The sequence below is a fragment of the Chionomys nivalis genome, chromosome 16 (genome assembly GCF_950005125.1).
Source record: "Chionomys nivalis chromosome 16, mChiNiv1.1, whole genome shotgun sequence".
Classification (NCBI taxonomy): domain Eukaryota; kingdom Metazoa; phylum Chordata; class Mammalia; order Rodentia; family Cricetidae; genus Chionomys; species Chionomys nivalis.
In genome coordinates, this window is record NC_080101.1 from 4,118,899 (window position 1) to 4,132,500 (window position 13,602).

The 13,602-nt window shown below is 43.5% G+C and overlaps 1 protein-coding gene across 6 annotated transcripts in view; it reads right to left on the reverse strand.

The window, feature by feature from the left end:
* The window catches only part of Runx1t1 (RUNX1 partner transcriptional co-repressor 1), a 142,537-nt gene that overhangs the window by 32,956 nt on the left and 95,979 nt on the right, over positions 1-13,602 (reverse strand). For all 6 annotated transcript variants that reach the window (XM_057790528.1, XM_057790529.1, XM_057790531.1 and 3 more), the window contains 2 exons: positions 11,744-11,925; positions 536-786 (listed from right to left, as the gene is read on the reverse strand). In XM_057790528.1, the coding sequence (XP_057646511.1) occupies positions 536-786; positions 11,744-11,925 (433 nt within the window). The remainder of the gene's footprint in view (positions 1-535; positions 787-11,743; positions 11,926-13,602) is intronic.

Below are 13,602 nucleotides of genomic sequence, written 5' to 3' on the forward strand. Positions count from 1 at the left end.
GAACAGCATGTTCACTAGCCGCTCGATGCCCCACCCACAGGTACGGCCACAGCACCCCTCGTCCTGCCACCCACGTTCCCACGGCTGACACTTGTTCTTCGCAAGGTAATGTCTCCTGAAACCCTCACTTCCAGTAATTTGTGAGAAGAAGACATGGACCCAGGCCAACAGAATCTATATTTACCCAAAGCCACTCCTTCTACTTTCTGATATTTGATGTTAAATTGACACTAACCACATTCTTAAATAATCTACCAAAGTATTCCTCAAGGAATGCCTGTCCAGTAGGCCACAGACAACATGGCATAGGATACTTAGGAAATGTGGAGTAGTATAACTAACTAATTAATTAATTAATTAAAACCCAAGTGAGTAAAGAAAAGGCACAGCATATTCATAGAGTTTTTCACGAAGGAGACAACATAAAGAGAGGTGTTCAGCTCTATCAGGTTACATGTTCAAACTCAGTTAAGAAATAAGGCATAAATCTGCAAATATCCAATCCCCAAAGAAGAAAAGAGATCCTCCAGCTTACCCATAGGTCTAGTTCTGTCCCTGAGGTCCCTGTGGCTGGGGTGTCGATAGGAGTCCCTGTAGTGGTGGGCAATGGCCATATCATCCAAACGGTAGTGCTGAGGTGGAGGTGGGGTGGGGTGAGGCAGGCCATTTGGCTGGTAGGATAAGCCATTATTTGGACTGTACCGCTGGCCTGGGCTAATAGTGCATGCTCGCTTGCTTGGATGTTCTGAGTGCAAAGGCTCTCTGTCAAAGCCATTTTCTTTGGTTCTGAGGAGGGAAGAAAAAGAGTTTTGTTTCATAAAGGAGTCAGCATCGTTCAGACACTCCAACTTGAGCTTTTGATATCCAACAGCACATGTCTTCACTGGCCAGCAAGACCCAAAGCAAAGCTTCCTAGAAGCTCTACAGGGGTTCACTCAAATCCCGATCGCCTGAGAGGATCACCAGGCTAAGAGCAGAAAATGCCATGTTTGTTATCAGACTAGCAAACACCTTTGCAGCTATAGTTCACGTGGTTAAGCCATAAATAAGAGGAAACCCAGTCTCCTTCTACGGATGGCATGAGTAGTGCTTAGTTTCTAGCAAACTACCCTAGTAGCTACAGCCAAGCTGATTCCCACCTATAATCCAGCCCCAGAAAGGCTACGGAGGACTGAAAGTTCAAGGCCAGCACGGGCTACATATTGAAACCTTGTCTAAAAAAAAAAAAAAAAAACCCTCAGAGAAACCACCTAATAGTCAATGATATTTTATCAGAGAAAAGCATTATCGCTATCGAGATGAACAATGTGTACCAACCTATTCCACCTGGCTCTGGCTTTTGTCCCCAGGAGCACCTGAGAGCTGAGTTGTTGTAAACGGTAGTATAAAATGTAAGTCAATTCAATTTAAATGAAGTTTGAAAGTCAATTTCCAGTAGCCACATTTCAGGGGCTCAATGGCCACCAGGGACTAAAGGTTACAGAATTTGATCTCAAAGATGAACAATGTTTCCATATTCTTCTTGTATGAAAAGATCCAAATGAACTCATACAGTAAAGTCTAGAAGCCCAACATTGTCTTCAGCCAACAGTCATGCAGATAGCGGAGGCTAAAAGGAACACCTTGATCACTTTTTTCTTCTCATTTTAGAAGCGGGGAGTGGTGTTGGGGGGTGAACCCAAGGAATAAACAAATTCTCTATCACTCAGCTCTTGTGCCTACTAGATTTTAAACTTAAGTAAGTTCAACCATAGAGAGTTTATGTGTCCTGCCTGGGGCTTTAGGGCCTAGAAACAGGAGAGGAACACCTCATTATGAACGTGACAGTCGAGAGAAACGCATTTCCTAAATGAAATCAGATACCAAATCACTGTTCCTCGGTTTACAGACACAATATGACTAACGAAATAGGTTCTTGCTGAATAAATCTCCACTTCTTAGAGACTAACCCGATAAACTCAGTAAGAAAGGATCAAATTGCATCTCATTTTGTGTAGAAGCGTTGGTAGCATCTATTCCCCCAGGAAAGTTACCCTATAAGAATCTTACCGATTCACACAGGCTGCCGAGTTCCATGTGTGCTTTCAGCTTTAAGAAGCCACACAGCTATGGAACCCATGGGACAGTTTCCCTTCTTTCCCGCCATTGGTAATAGTCCTTGTCTGATTATAGCAAAGGAGCCTTGGAGGGACAATGGATCAATGGGTGTAGATAACCAGAGGCAACCGAACTCTACAAGGACCTTCCCATCTCTTCCTGAAGGATGGAGTCCTGGTGACAATCTTCATACATCAGCCAGGGAAGGGAAAAGGGGTTAGAGGCCAAAAGTGCAAGCACCCAAGAAACAGAGGGAAGGTCTGCAGAGTTTAAAGAGAAACGAGTACGTGTCCACTACAAGTTAAAGGAGACGGGAGACTTGGCCCATATTGGGAATGACAGAAGTGCAGGGCTACCATGGGAATGGCGGCCAAATCTCAATGCTGCCCCCATCGAGCAAATGTCTCCACTTAACATACTGACTCCATACATATTGATCCCTGGAATCAGACTGAAGTTTCCATATAGCTCAGACATTACCTAAAGAATTTTTTAAAGTGGAAAGAAACATTTCAGATATTGATTGATTGTGTCTGTCTCCATGATTCTAATGTGCACTTTCACATCCTATACATTTTTTTGAACAATACAGTTTGGCATTCAGCACATATTACCAGCATACATCAGTCGGAAAGCAGGGAAGACCACTGCGAGCCATGAACGCAACGCTGACCCGGCACCTACCTTACTGTACTGTGGTGTAGTGGAAAGAGCACGGGACTGGAAGTCAAGAGACCTGAGAGCTAGTCCTGGCTCTTCCACGACTAGCTGTGTGACCTTGGACAAGTCACTTAACCTCTTTGGACCTCAGTTTGCTCATCTGTAAAATGAAAGGGTTGGACTAGATCAGTGGTTTTCAAACTTGGACCCCTGACGTGCACACGGGATTCTGTAGGCAATGAAGAAATGGTTGCCCTGCCAATTGGGATTTAAAGGGCCAGCAAAACCCACTGATCCTTCTTACCTGTCTGATAAAATGAGGTTCTGCCTAAGATTTCATTTTAAAGAAGAGAAAAATCTGCTGCTAAAAATCAAGTTTGAAAACCACTGGACTAGATGACAGCTGAGGTCCCTCTTGGCTTGGAGACCCAACAGTCTGATGCCTCTGTTGTAATATTAGAACACGGCCAATGGCATCACTATACAGACTAAAGCAGTCAGGTGTGGTGGCTCAAGAGTGTAACCCAGCATCCTGTGTCAAGTTCTCCACTGTGTTACAGAATGTACTATTTGCAGTTGTGTGTGTGTATGTGAGTGTGTGTGTGTGTGTGTAGAAATCTACTCTAAGTACCATTTAGCAGCCCCACAGCATGGTAACATCTACACATCAAAATGTCTCTGACACATCTCTGTTGCACAAGTACAGCATAGCTTCTGCTTCTCCTTATTTCAATGACATCAACAGCAACACAGAACGCTGGGAGCATCCTGCCAGTTCTCAGGTGGATAGATTTGCTATCCCTCTCCATTCCTCCAGGAGCCTCTGATCAGGGCTTTTACTCCAACAACCCAATTCCATGAGACAAAGCCCATTCCCAAGCCCTGAATCATGAGGTCTTGGGTTCGTCGTCTTTCTTTAAGGTTCCTGGGCTCTAGACTGAGTCCCCTCTCAAGCTGAGACCTGCTGAAGTGATAAACACATCTCACTGAGGGTCGTTCTAGTTCACAGAGTGAGGAAGCTTCCTTGTGCCATCCTTGTCGAGTTATAAAACCCACCCTACTCACAAGACATGTGTCCGGAGTAGTAACTAAAACAACTTAATCGCCATTTGTCTCTCTCTGTCTTAGAAATGCCAATAGCTATCTATACCTCATTTGCTTAGGTAAATTCCATATTTGCATTTTTATTTGTTGCCCTTTTCAAAGTGTATTAGACAAAATTAAATACCTTTTCACTGTCCCCAAACAGCCTTCCACTTGAAATAACGTATCTACAAAGAAGTCCCCACAACATGTCTCAGAGCTAGATGCAAGACAGTTTTTTTTTTTTTTCCCGAGACTCTACCTCCGAATGCTACGTTTCCCAACCAGAAGCTGTTATCTGAATGGCTGTTCATGGTTCAACACGTAGTCCGTTCTACATGCAAGTTCTGACCGAAGCCCTGCTGACTCAACACCATGGCTTTGAGTTCCTCAACTTTTCTATCCTCAGACTCCTGCTCAGTAAAATGAGACCATCAGGAAAAATAACAGGAAAATAACCAAAAAGGCTAAATATCTCCTTTACCACACTGCGGTTATTATTTTGTTTTTAATTCCTCAGTTACACACACACACACAAAAATTCATAAATAAAGTCTGCATGAGGTGCTAAAGAGACGGCTCAGTGAGTAAGAGCGCATACTCTTCTTGCAGCAAATTCGAATTTGATTCCTAGCACCTATGTTAAGCAGCTCACAACCACCTGTAACTCCAGATCTGATGTCTTGGGCACATGGCATGCGAACAGATCCATAAATATATACATAACTAAAAAATAATAAAATAAATCTTTCTTAAATGCCTACATGAAACATTTATCAAGCCATGATGGCCAGTGTGCACTGGTAATCCCTCTGCAGTGTACAACAGGCTGCAACATCCAGGGAGATGGCAAACAAGGGAGATAAACCGTCACGAAGAGGAGGTGACAGGGATGATGGGAGTGGGCCTGGGCTCTTTCCTCTCTCTGGATTTATCTTTCACTTCGGGAAAATCCACTAGAAGATTTGTTTGGGGATAGGCAGGGCTCCACTGCCTAGGAAACCACAGAATGGGGGAATGCTCGCAGAAGTGTGGTGGGGTACACCTATGACCCTAGTACTCAGGAAGCTGACACAGGAAGAATTGCCTGTTGGAAGCCAGTCTAGGCTGCAGATTAAGATCCCATCTCAAAAAGAAGCAGCAACTGTAATTCTAAACCTGGCTCCATAACAGATGAATATATATGTATATATATACACATACCCTCATCAAGGACTTAGATATCGACTTACTTGGGTTCACGAGGCATTTCAATCTGACTGGACTCATCCTGCCCTCTGCTCCTCTTGCTTCCGTTCTCCCCTCCTATACCGTCCCTAGAACTCAGCACATGCCTTCCTTAGACCCATCCTGTGCTGACGGTCCCTAGTACACCTCTGGCCATCCTCTCGGACTCTCCTGTCTTACCATTGTCCCACTGAACCAGCATCTAAGCATAGTCAGGGCTGTACCCATAACTAGTATGCTGTTTATCTGCACAGCTATGTTCAACCCTGGACTGCCAGTAGAAGACGGGCTAGAAGGAAATACTGATCTGAAATCCTGTCAGGCAAAAAGACTTACATTATTTTTTTCTTAAACTTCCTATGTCTATACCTCAAAATTTTGGAGGAAAAAGATTCTATTAAAGAAAAGATTAAGGGCATTAGTAACTCGATATCAAACCTATCTACCCTCTTCCAACGTGTGCTGTTTGTCAAGATTTCCATAGCATGACTGCACCTTGACTCAAATGGGGAAAACCATTCTCAAAGCATAACTGGACAAGAAACCCCTTCGTAAACACTTCTGAATGGATGACTTTAGATAAGAATTCCACATCATACATTTTTTTTCTTGATGTGTATCTGAAACAAAAAAAAGTTAAATCTTCCTGCCCCTTTAAAAAGAAAACCACAGCTAATTCTTCGTGACATTCTGTGGGTTCTGTGCTCTTGCTATCGATCTGCAGGAATGGGGACATTTGGATGATGTGGGACAGAGAAGTAGATGTCAGAACGCCACGGACCCGACACCTGTGGGCCAGACGGAGAAAAGCACCTTTGATCTCCCTACTGCCACAGCTGCCCAAGGGAGACACGTTCTGGCAACGCACACAACTGTCTTCAGGAAGACACGCAAGGCAGGTGGATGTCTGCTGTTCCGCACACACACAAACGCCGGACCTTCAAAAATGCTAACATCCAGGTTCAGCCAGCCACCTGGGCCTTCCTTCCCCAAGCGGGAGAAAGGAACTGCTTCCTCGCACGCCTCCTGACAGACCATCTGTTCAACAGTCACGAGTGTCACCGACGGTCCCCTTTGCATCTTCTCATCCCTGCCACTGAGGAAGCATCCTGTGTTTCCTCTTGCTGCCTTCATGTTCTGCCTTGTCATCTGTATATTCTAGACAGAGCCCTCCAGTTCCTCCTGGTCATTGAGCCAATCTCTGCTTTTGGTTCCTGCCTGGGCCATAGCTATGTTTACTCATGTATTTCAAAGATGCATATATTAAAAAATAAACAATTAAAGATTATTGGGGGAAAAGGGAATTCTACATACTAATGAAATATAATGGACCTCTCCAAATTTCAATGGAAATGCAAAGACAGAACTTGATCTTTTTTCCCCTTTATTGAAAATATATTCTTTTCTCCTGCTACATATCCTGATTACAGTTTCCTCTCCCTCTAGTCCTTCTAGTTCCTTCTCTCCTTCCTTCCCACATTTCTGTCTCTTATTAGGAAAGAACAGCCTTCTAAGTTACATCAAAGCCTAACAAGATAAAACGTAGTAAGATAAGACAAAAACAATCACATTGAAGTTGGACAAGACAAACCACCAAAAGGAAAAGAGCCCAACAGAAGGCACAAGGACCCGCTTGTTCACACACTCAGGAGTCCCATAAAAACACTAAAATGAAAGCTATGATGTGTATTCAGGGGATCTGGTGAAGACCCATGCATGAGACCCTTGTACGCCCTGTGCTTGCTGTGTCTGTCTCTGTGAGTTCATAGGAGCTTTTCTCAGTAGGTTCAGAGAGCCTTGTTCTCCCAGTTCCCCCAAGACCTCTGCAGGGTTCTCTCAGCTCTGAGGGGAGGGATTACATGGAGACATCCCATTTGAGACTGTTTAAGGTCTCTCTCTCTCTCTCTCCTGTGTAATATGTGGCTGTAGACCTCTATATTTGTTCCCATCTGCTTCAAACTTGATCTTAATGGAAGGTTACCCCATGAGATCACGACTTGTCTGTGTGCATGTGTGTGTATGTGTATCTGCCTGTCTGTATATGATGGAGACTGAACTAGGAAACTGTTCACATTGGCAAACTACTCAATCATTTTTCACTAAGCTATACACCTAGTTGAATGTGAAACAGTCTTACTATGAAGTTCAGGAGACCTCAATGTTGAGAGCCTCCTGTCTTAGATTGCTGAATGCTGAAATTATAGTTATGTATTACCCTTCCTGGAAGGAGTAAATTTTTTTATTAAATCATTTATTAAATTGAAAATTATACTACTAGAGCTCTGGGATCCTACTTGCTCATGCTGGCTCTGTGAACGAAAAGTCCAGAGGAACAGGATAACTGTTATTAGATGTCAGAGAGAAAGGTTTCTAAGAATGTATCCTCCAAAGAGCAGAAGTTTTGAATTACAGAGATTTGGCTCCAGCCTTTACCTCTGCTAGCTGCTGGCCATATGCATACAGGAGGCTTCACTTTCTAAGAAATTCAGTGTTTCCATGTGCAAAACAAAGACTGGTTGATCTTAGACCTGCTGAGAGGACTAGAGGAAAGAATTAAGAATATATATCTGACTTTCAACAAGTTTTTCAAGGCACCGAGTTCTCCATTTGTGGAACTAGAGGCCATTGCTAGAGAATGACAGCTTTCAGAACATAGGTGTTGAGGTTGGAGAACCCAGGGTTAGCAGCCCTCTTGTAAGCCATGTGACCTCAAACATTGCAGCCAACCTCCCTGAATCCATGCATAACACTGTAGGTTAGTGGCTGGATTATTTGGTATGGGGCCTGGCACATCTTAAAGACCTCAGTAAGTAGTAGCCATAACTACAGAATTGTAACTAGGAACCCTTCATTCACATAACAGATACTGAGTCAGAGATCCAGGATGCAGGAATGAGAACAGACACTGTCAATGAAAAAGTCAAGCTAGGCACCAGGAGAATTTGGGACAGCTGGACCCTACAGGATTGGCAAGAAGGGAGGCTACTTAAATTGAAGGTAGAATTCATAGTGGTGGAAAGGGCTTTGCAATTACATCATCTTCCTCAGTCAAAAGCAAAGATGATTTCCTTGGCTTTTGTCAGTGAGAACAGCTCTCTGAGGAAGAGCAGAGTAACAGGAGGTAGCGCAATGCTCAAGGCAGAACAGGCACGCACTACACCAAGGCTCTGGGAGGAGAAAGGCAATAATGACAGCCAGCGCGGTGCCAGCGTCCTCCAAGGCCTTAACTTTAACTCACTGTGCAGTGTCCATGAAATGAAGCACTCCTTGTTCTTCCCCTCCTCACTCCCCATGCCAACAAATCTGGCTTACAAGGGACTAACTTCCCTCTGTTTGGCTATTATATGTAACTGGTCCATTAAAAAAAGCACCTCATCCCTTTCTGCGTGACCCATTACAAAATGACAAAAGAAGACGGTCTCAAGAAAAGAAGAAACAAGAATAAACGTTCCCTACAAATCAAAATGCTCCTTCCCTAATAATTTGAGAAAAAGCATGACTTTAAAATGAAAATTAGTTTTGGGGTGTTTTTATCTGTCTGTCTGTTTTAGGCCCTAGAGCACACTTCCACAGATCTAGAAATCCAGTTCAAGGACTCTCCCCCAGCTAATTTTATAAGACACTGTAAAGCATTTTACTGTTTTATGTAGAAACAAGCAAAGGAATTGTTTCATAAATTTCCCTAGAGAGTGAACTTGTCTGTAAATGACAGGCATGCTGGCCACACCCAGTGGTGTCTGCCTACAATCCTAGCACCTGTAGAGGCAGGAGAATGGGAGTTCCACGTCTTCCTTGGCTACACAGAGAGTTTGTGGCTGCACTGGTACATGACACTGTCTCAAATAATAAAAAATAACAATGATAGTTTAAAGAAAAAAAAGAAACATAGCCAGTGGAAATAAATTTAGGGATGAAAATAAAGACAAGCTTGCCAACGTCCATCCCTGAAACACATTAGCTTGGCAATCATCACAGAATTTAAACCCATGAAAGTTGTAAACAAAATATAGAGTGCTCTTTTGTTCAAGACATGCCATGAACAAATTACCAAAATGTGTTTTCTCCTCAGGTGTCAGTTTTTCCCTCTCCCAGTGACTGATGGCTCCCAGTGTTATTACAGAAACAGATTGATCTTTTTAATGAGCCCCTTTAATAGACTCCAAAATCTCACCGTGGCTGCTCATCCATGTCAGACCATATGCACCAACCAAACACTCACAGAAACAACGAAACTCTGCTGTCAGACAGCTATGTGCTCTATAAAATTTCATACAGTAGAGCAGGATATACGAATAAATAAGCGGAGAAGAAGGAATGCATAAGCAAACAAGAGGCAGGAAATATATGCAAAATCATACTGCAGAGACCCATATTTTCTTGACTCTGATAATACTCCCACGGGACACAAATGTATTTACACACATATTCTCATTACCCCCCCCCCCCCCTTATTTGCCATCCTTCCAGCACAGAAGACACATCAGATCGAGAAAGAAATGTTCTATTCAAAGAACCTTCACAGGAAATCTGACTACAGCCACTGTCCCTACATAATCAAGACAGGATAAGATGGGAGACTCCTAGAGGGTAGTCTCCCTGACTGAATACATACACGTGCACACAGGGAACCATCAGAAAAAGAATGCTACCTTTATATTTATCACAGATATCTAAACCTTCCCCTGTCTTACCATCCTAGCAATAAATTCTCTTTCGCACAATTTAGTACTTGTCTTCAAGAAAGGTGAAATATCTTAATACCTACACGCAGTATTCACTGCCTGCAACATTAATGTGTTTGGATTGGCAAGAAATGCACACACAAACCATGCACCCTTGAGCCACTTCACGCCTGACACAAGCCCATACTTAGACTACACAGCTCCTTTTAAAACCTAAAACTCTGAAGGCTTAAACAATTACTCAGCCCTAAATGGGCCATGGATCTCATCCTTTCAAAGGCTCAGAGAGGATCACAGAATAAGGGAGAGAAAGAATGTAAGGACAGCAAGACGGGGAAAGTGGTATGAAATGCTGGTTTCTGGATATGATATGGCTGTTGTAGCCATAAACTCACAGGAGCAGAGGCTACTTACATAAGACTAGACCTATCCATAGAATATGGTAGGTGGGGAAGGGACTCAAAAGGCCCTACTCCTCCCTACGAAGCTACAGGCAGTTAATGAAACTAGAAGGAGGAGGAGGGGGAGGAGGAGGAGGAGGAGGAGGAGGAGGAGGTAGAAGTACAAATATAAGCACACATAATATAGACACATAAAAATATATAAATCTTAAGTACTATATCGAGTTGGGCTTGATAGCTATGCCAATCGTCTAAGGATTTGGGAGGCTGAAACATGATGATGCAAATTCAAGTCTAGCCTGAATTACACGTTGAGACCCTTCTGCAAAACAAAGAGGAAGAGAAGGAAGAGAGGGGAAAAGGAGGGAGACATCTTATTTCCAGAGAATGGACTGTAGCAAAAGAACTGCTTAACAGGGTAGGTAATCACTGCAGGCAACATAGCTTGCTTGTAATCATGCAGATTTGCAAAGTCAGTAATGTGTTCAAGGGCAACTCCTCCAGTCAGAGAGAGAGGTCGCAGGGTAACTTCAAGGTCCTAAGTTCCTGGGAATGCAGAACCCAATTTGTACCAGGGGTCTGACCTCTCAAAGCTGTTTGAAATGCAGAGGAAGAAAACTGATCAAGAAAGGGAGTAAGGAAGTACAAAAGGAGTAAGTTCTAGAATAGCTTCATTTTAAGCATCTTCATAGTTCACACTGAGCAAAATGCTGCTAAGACTTCCTATTCATGTTATGAATACCTATGACTGAAGTATTCATGAAAATGGTCTACTAAGGCCTGTGGAAGTTTCCTATGTGTGCCATAGCCAACAATCAACCTGTGGGTTTAGCTGTGAGAGGGCTCCCCTTTCCCTGGGTTTAGCCGTGAGAGGGCTCCCCTTTCCCTGGGTTTAGCCGTGAGAGGGCTCCCCTTTTCCTGGGTTTAGCCGTGAGAGGGCTCCCCTTTTCCTGGGTTTAGCAGTGAGAGGGCTCCCCCTTCCCTGGGTTTAGCCGTGAGAGGGCTCCCCTTTGCCTGGGTTTAGCTGTGAGAGGGCTCCCCTTCCCCTTCCTTAGAACTTCAGGCTTGAGAACAGAGTACCTCGTGGGATAAACACTGACTGGTAAACGATTTCTTTCCAGCAGAAGTGTTCTGCTGGCTCTGTCACACAGCTGCTCTTTTGACTCAGTTCATCTTGAGTCCCATAAATTTTCTCTTAGCTCATACAGCAATTCTTCGATCACATAGCTGCTGTTCTCTGTTCACTGACTAATGGATGTAGGCCAGCTTTTGCATCCCTCATGATGTAAGGACATCAACTTTCACAAACACGTGAGGGTAAGCATGTATGGTTGGGTTAAGCCATGCAGTAAGCGAGAGTTTCCAGGCTGAGGTGTGTCTAAGCACCCTTGGCGCTACTTGGTACTTTCGTCAACCATTCATCTTTACATTTTAGTTGTAATATTGAAACCTACGGGTTAATCTGCACAAAAACTACCCAGACTGGTCCTGTGAGAGATGGAGGCTAGCAATTTCCAAGTGACCTAAAACATGTCTTTCAACTTGGGACAGGAGGAAAGGCCACAGTTAGTCCAGGGGTCCCCTCCTTCTCACCTGTCTGGAGTTCGCCTCTTCCCGTTTTCGTTCACATCGAGAAGCAGCTCTGAGGAGTCAACTGGGGAGGTGGTGCTGGCATCCAGAAGCAGCTGTTCATGCTGAGCGAGGTACTGGGCAGGGTTCTGTTTGGCTAGCCTTGCACAGTGGAGGAGTTCACGCTGGAGCAGGGGCAGGTTGGCCTACAAGAACGTGACAGGCAGAAGATGGGACGGTCAAAGGCTACTCCTGGTTAGTCTACCTGCTGAACCTGCTGCCTAAACTGTGGAGGAGCATAAGCTATGTAGGCACATCCATGTCAGCCCATGCTTGCCTCAGGTTCAGAATTACAAGGTGCTCGGCTCCACCCATGACCAGGAGTGAGGTGTTTGCCCCTGCCAGGCTCTTTTTCCTTACTGAGAACACTTCCAGGAGCCCTGAAACTGTGGCAGTTCTACAGGAGGTAAGACTCATGCTCCATCCATAAGAAATTTTTGGTTTCCCCAGATAAGAAAGGGTATATAAAGTACTCATAGTACAATTAAGCTTAGAGAAGTTCCCTCGGCACAACTGATTGTATTTAGGGGCTTGCTGGTCAAACAGTAAGGCCACTCTTCGGAAATCTCCTCTGTCAACTTCTAACTTCCTATGATAGGCTGAGAGATAATTCTGACACTCTCCAATGTAATAAAATAGGAGGGTAACTTTACACATGATGAGAATCAAATGAAACCAAAGACAGTATTTTATTTACTATGAGTTGCTTCAATATTATAAATTCAGGTTGTTGCTATTCTTATTTGTTTTCTTTCTCTTTTTATTTATGGGAGGATAGCAATAGAAAATGAACTGCACTCACCTGTTCCCAATAACACTTTACATTAAAAAATAAATCAATAATCTAGATGTCATCATGACTCAAGGATTTGATTTGCAGGAGTTAGGCCATGTACACAGATTAATCCAACAGGTAGAAAACCATCTCTAAGTATAGGGCATTCTAGCTGCCTCTATCTTGGGGGCCCCAGAGCCTTTGAAACAGCACCTTAGAGGGTTGCAGCAGGCACTAGAGCTGTCTACATGCACTTCAAATCCATCTGCTAAGAACATCGATCAAGGAACAAGCTTGTTATAACACTAATACCTATTTTTGTACCCATGGTTTTACAGATGAAGACGAATGCTACAGTCTACACACTGCAACGACGGAATAGATGCCTACGTGAGCTCAGTGCTCACAATACACCCTTTGTAATGAGTAAACGATCATGTGCAGGAATGTAGTTCAAAATATTCATAAAGCTCCTGTTTGCCTCCTTACTGAAGGTAGAGCTACAGCTTACCATGTCATGAAGTAACAGAACAAAAGACATCTTCAAAGTCAAGCTCGATCACATATACCTTCACATCCCAGCTCTCAGGAGACTGAGGCAGAAGGAAATGCCTTTGAGTTCAAGGCCATTTTTGGCTACACAATGAATTTCAGGACTGCCAGGATAACAGCGTGAGCCTCTGTCTCAAAATGAACATTTCCGCATGAAGACTTTCAAAGTTATAGGAACTCTTTCTAAAGTATATGCCCCAAAATTAGATTATCCAAAAGAGGATACTACAAACTTCCCAGAGACTTAAAAAAAAAAATCAGTAAAATAATGGCAGGGTAAGAAATAAAGAATGAGAGATTTGAACACACAAACACAAGCACACACACACAGAGTATGATTTCATTAAGAGAGTACAATAGTTAAAGGATAAAAATGAATGGAAAAGATAATGATTCTTCTTTGATTCCTCTTAGTAAAATATAGTCACTGGACAGCACATTCCTCCCCCTTCTCCTCCTCCTCCTCCCCAGTACACACTCAGGATGCTTTTGCTGT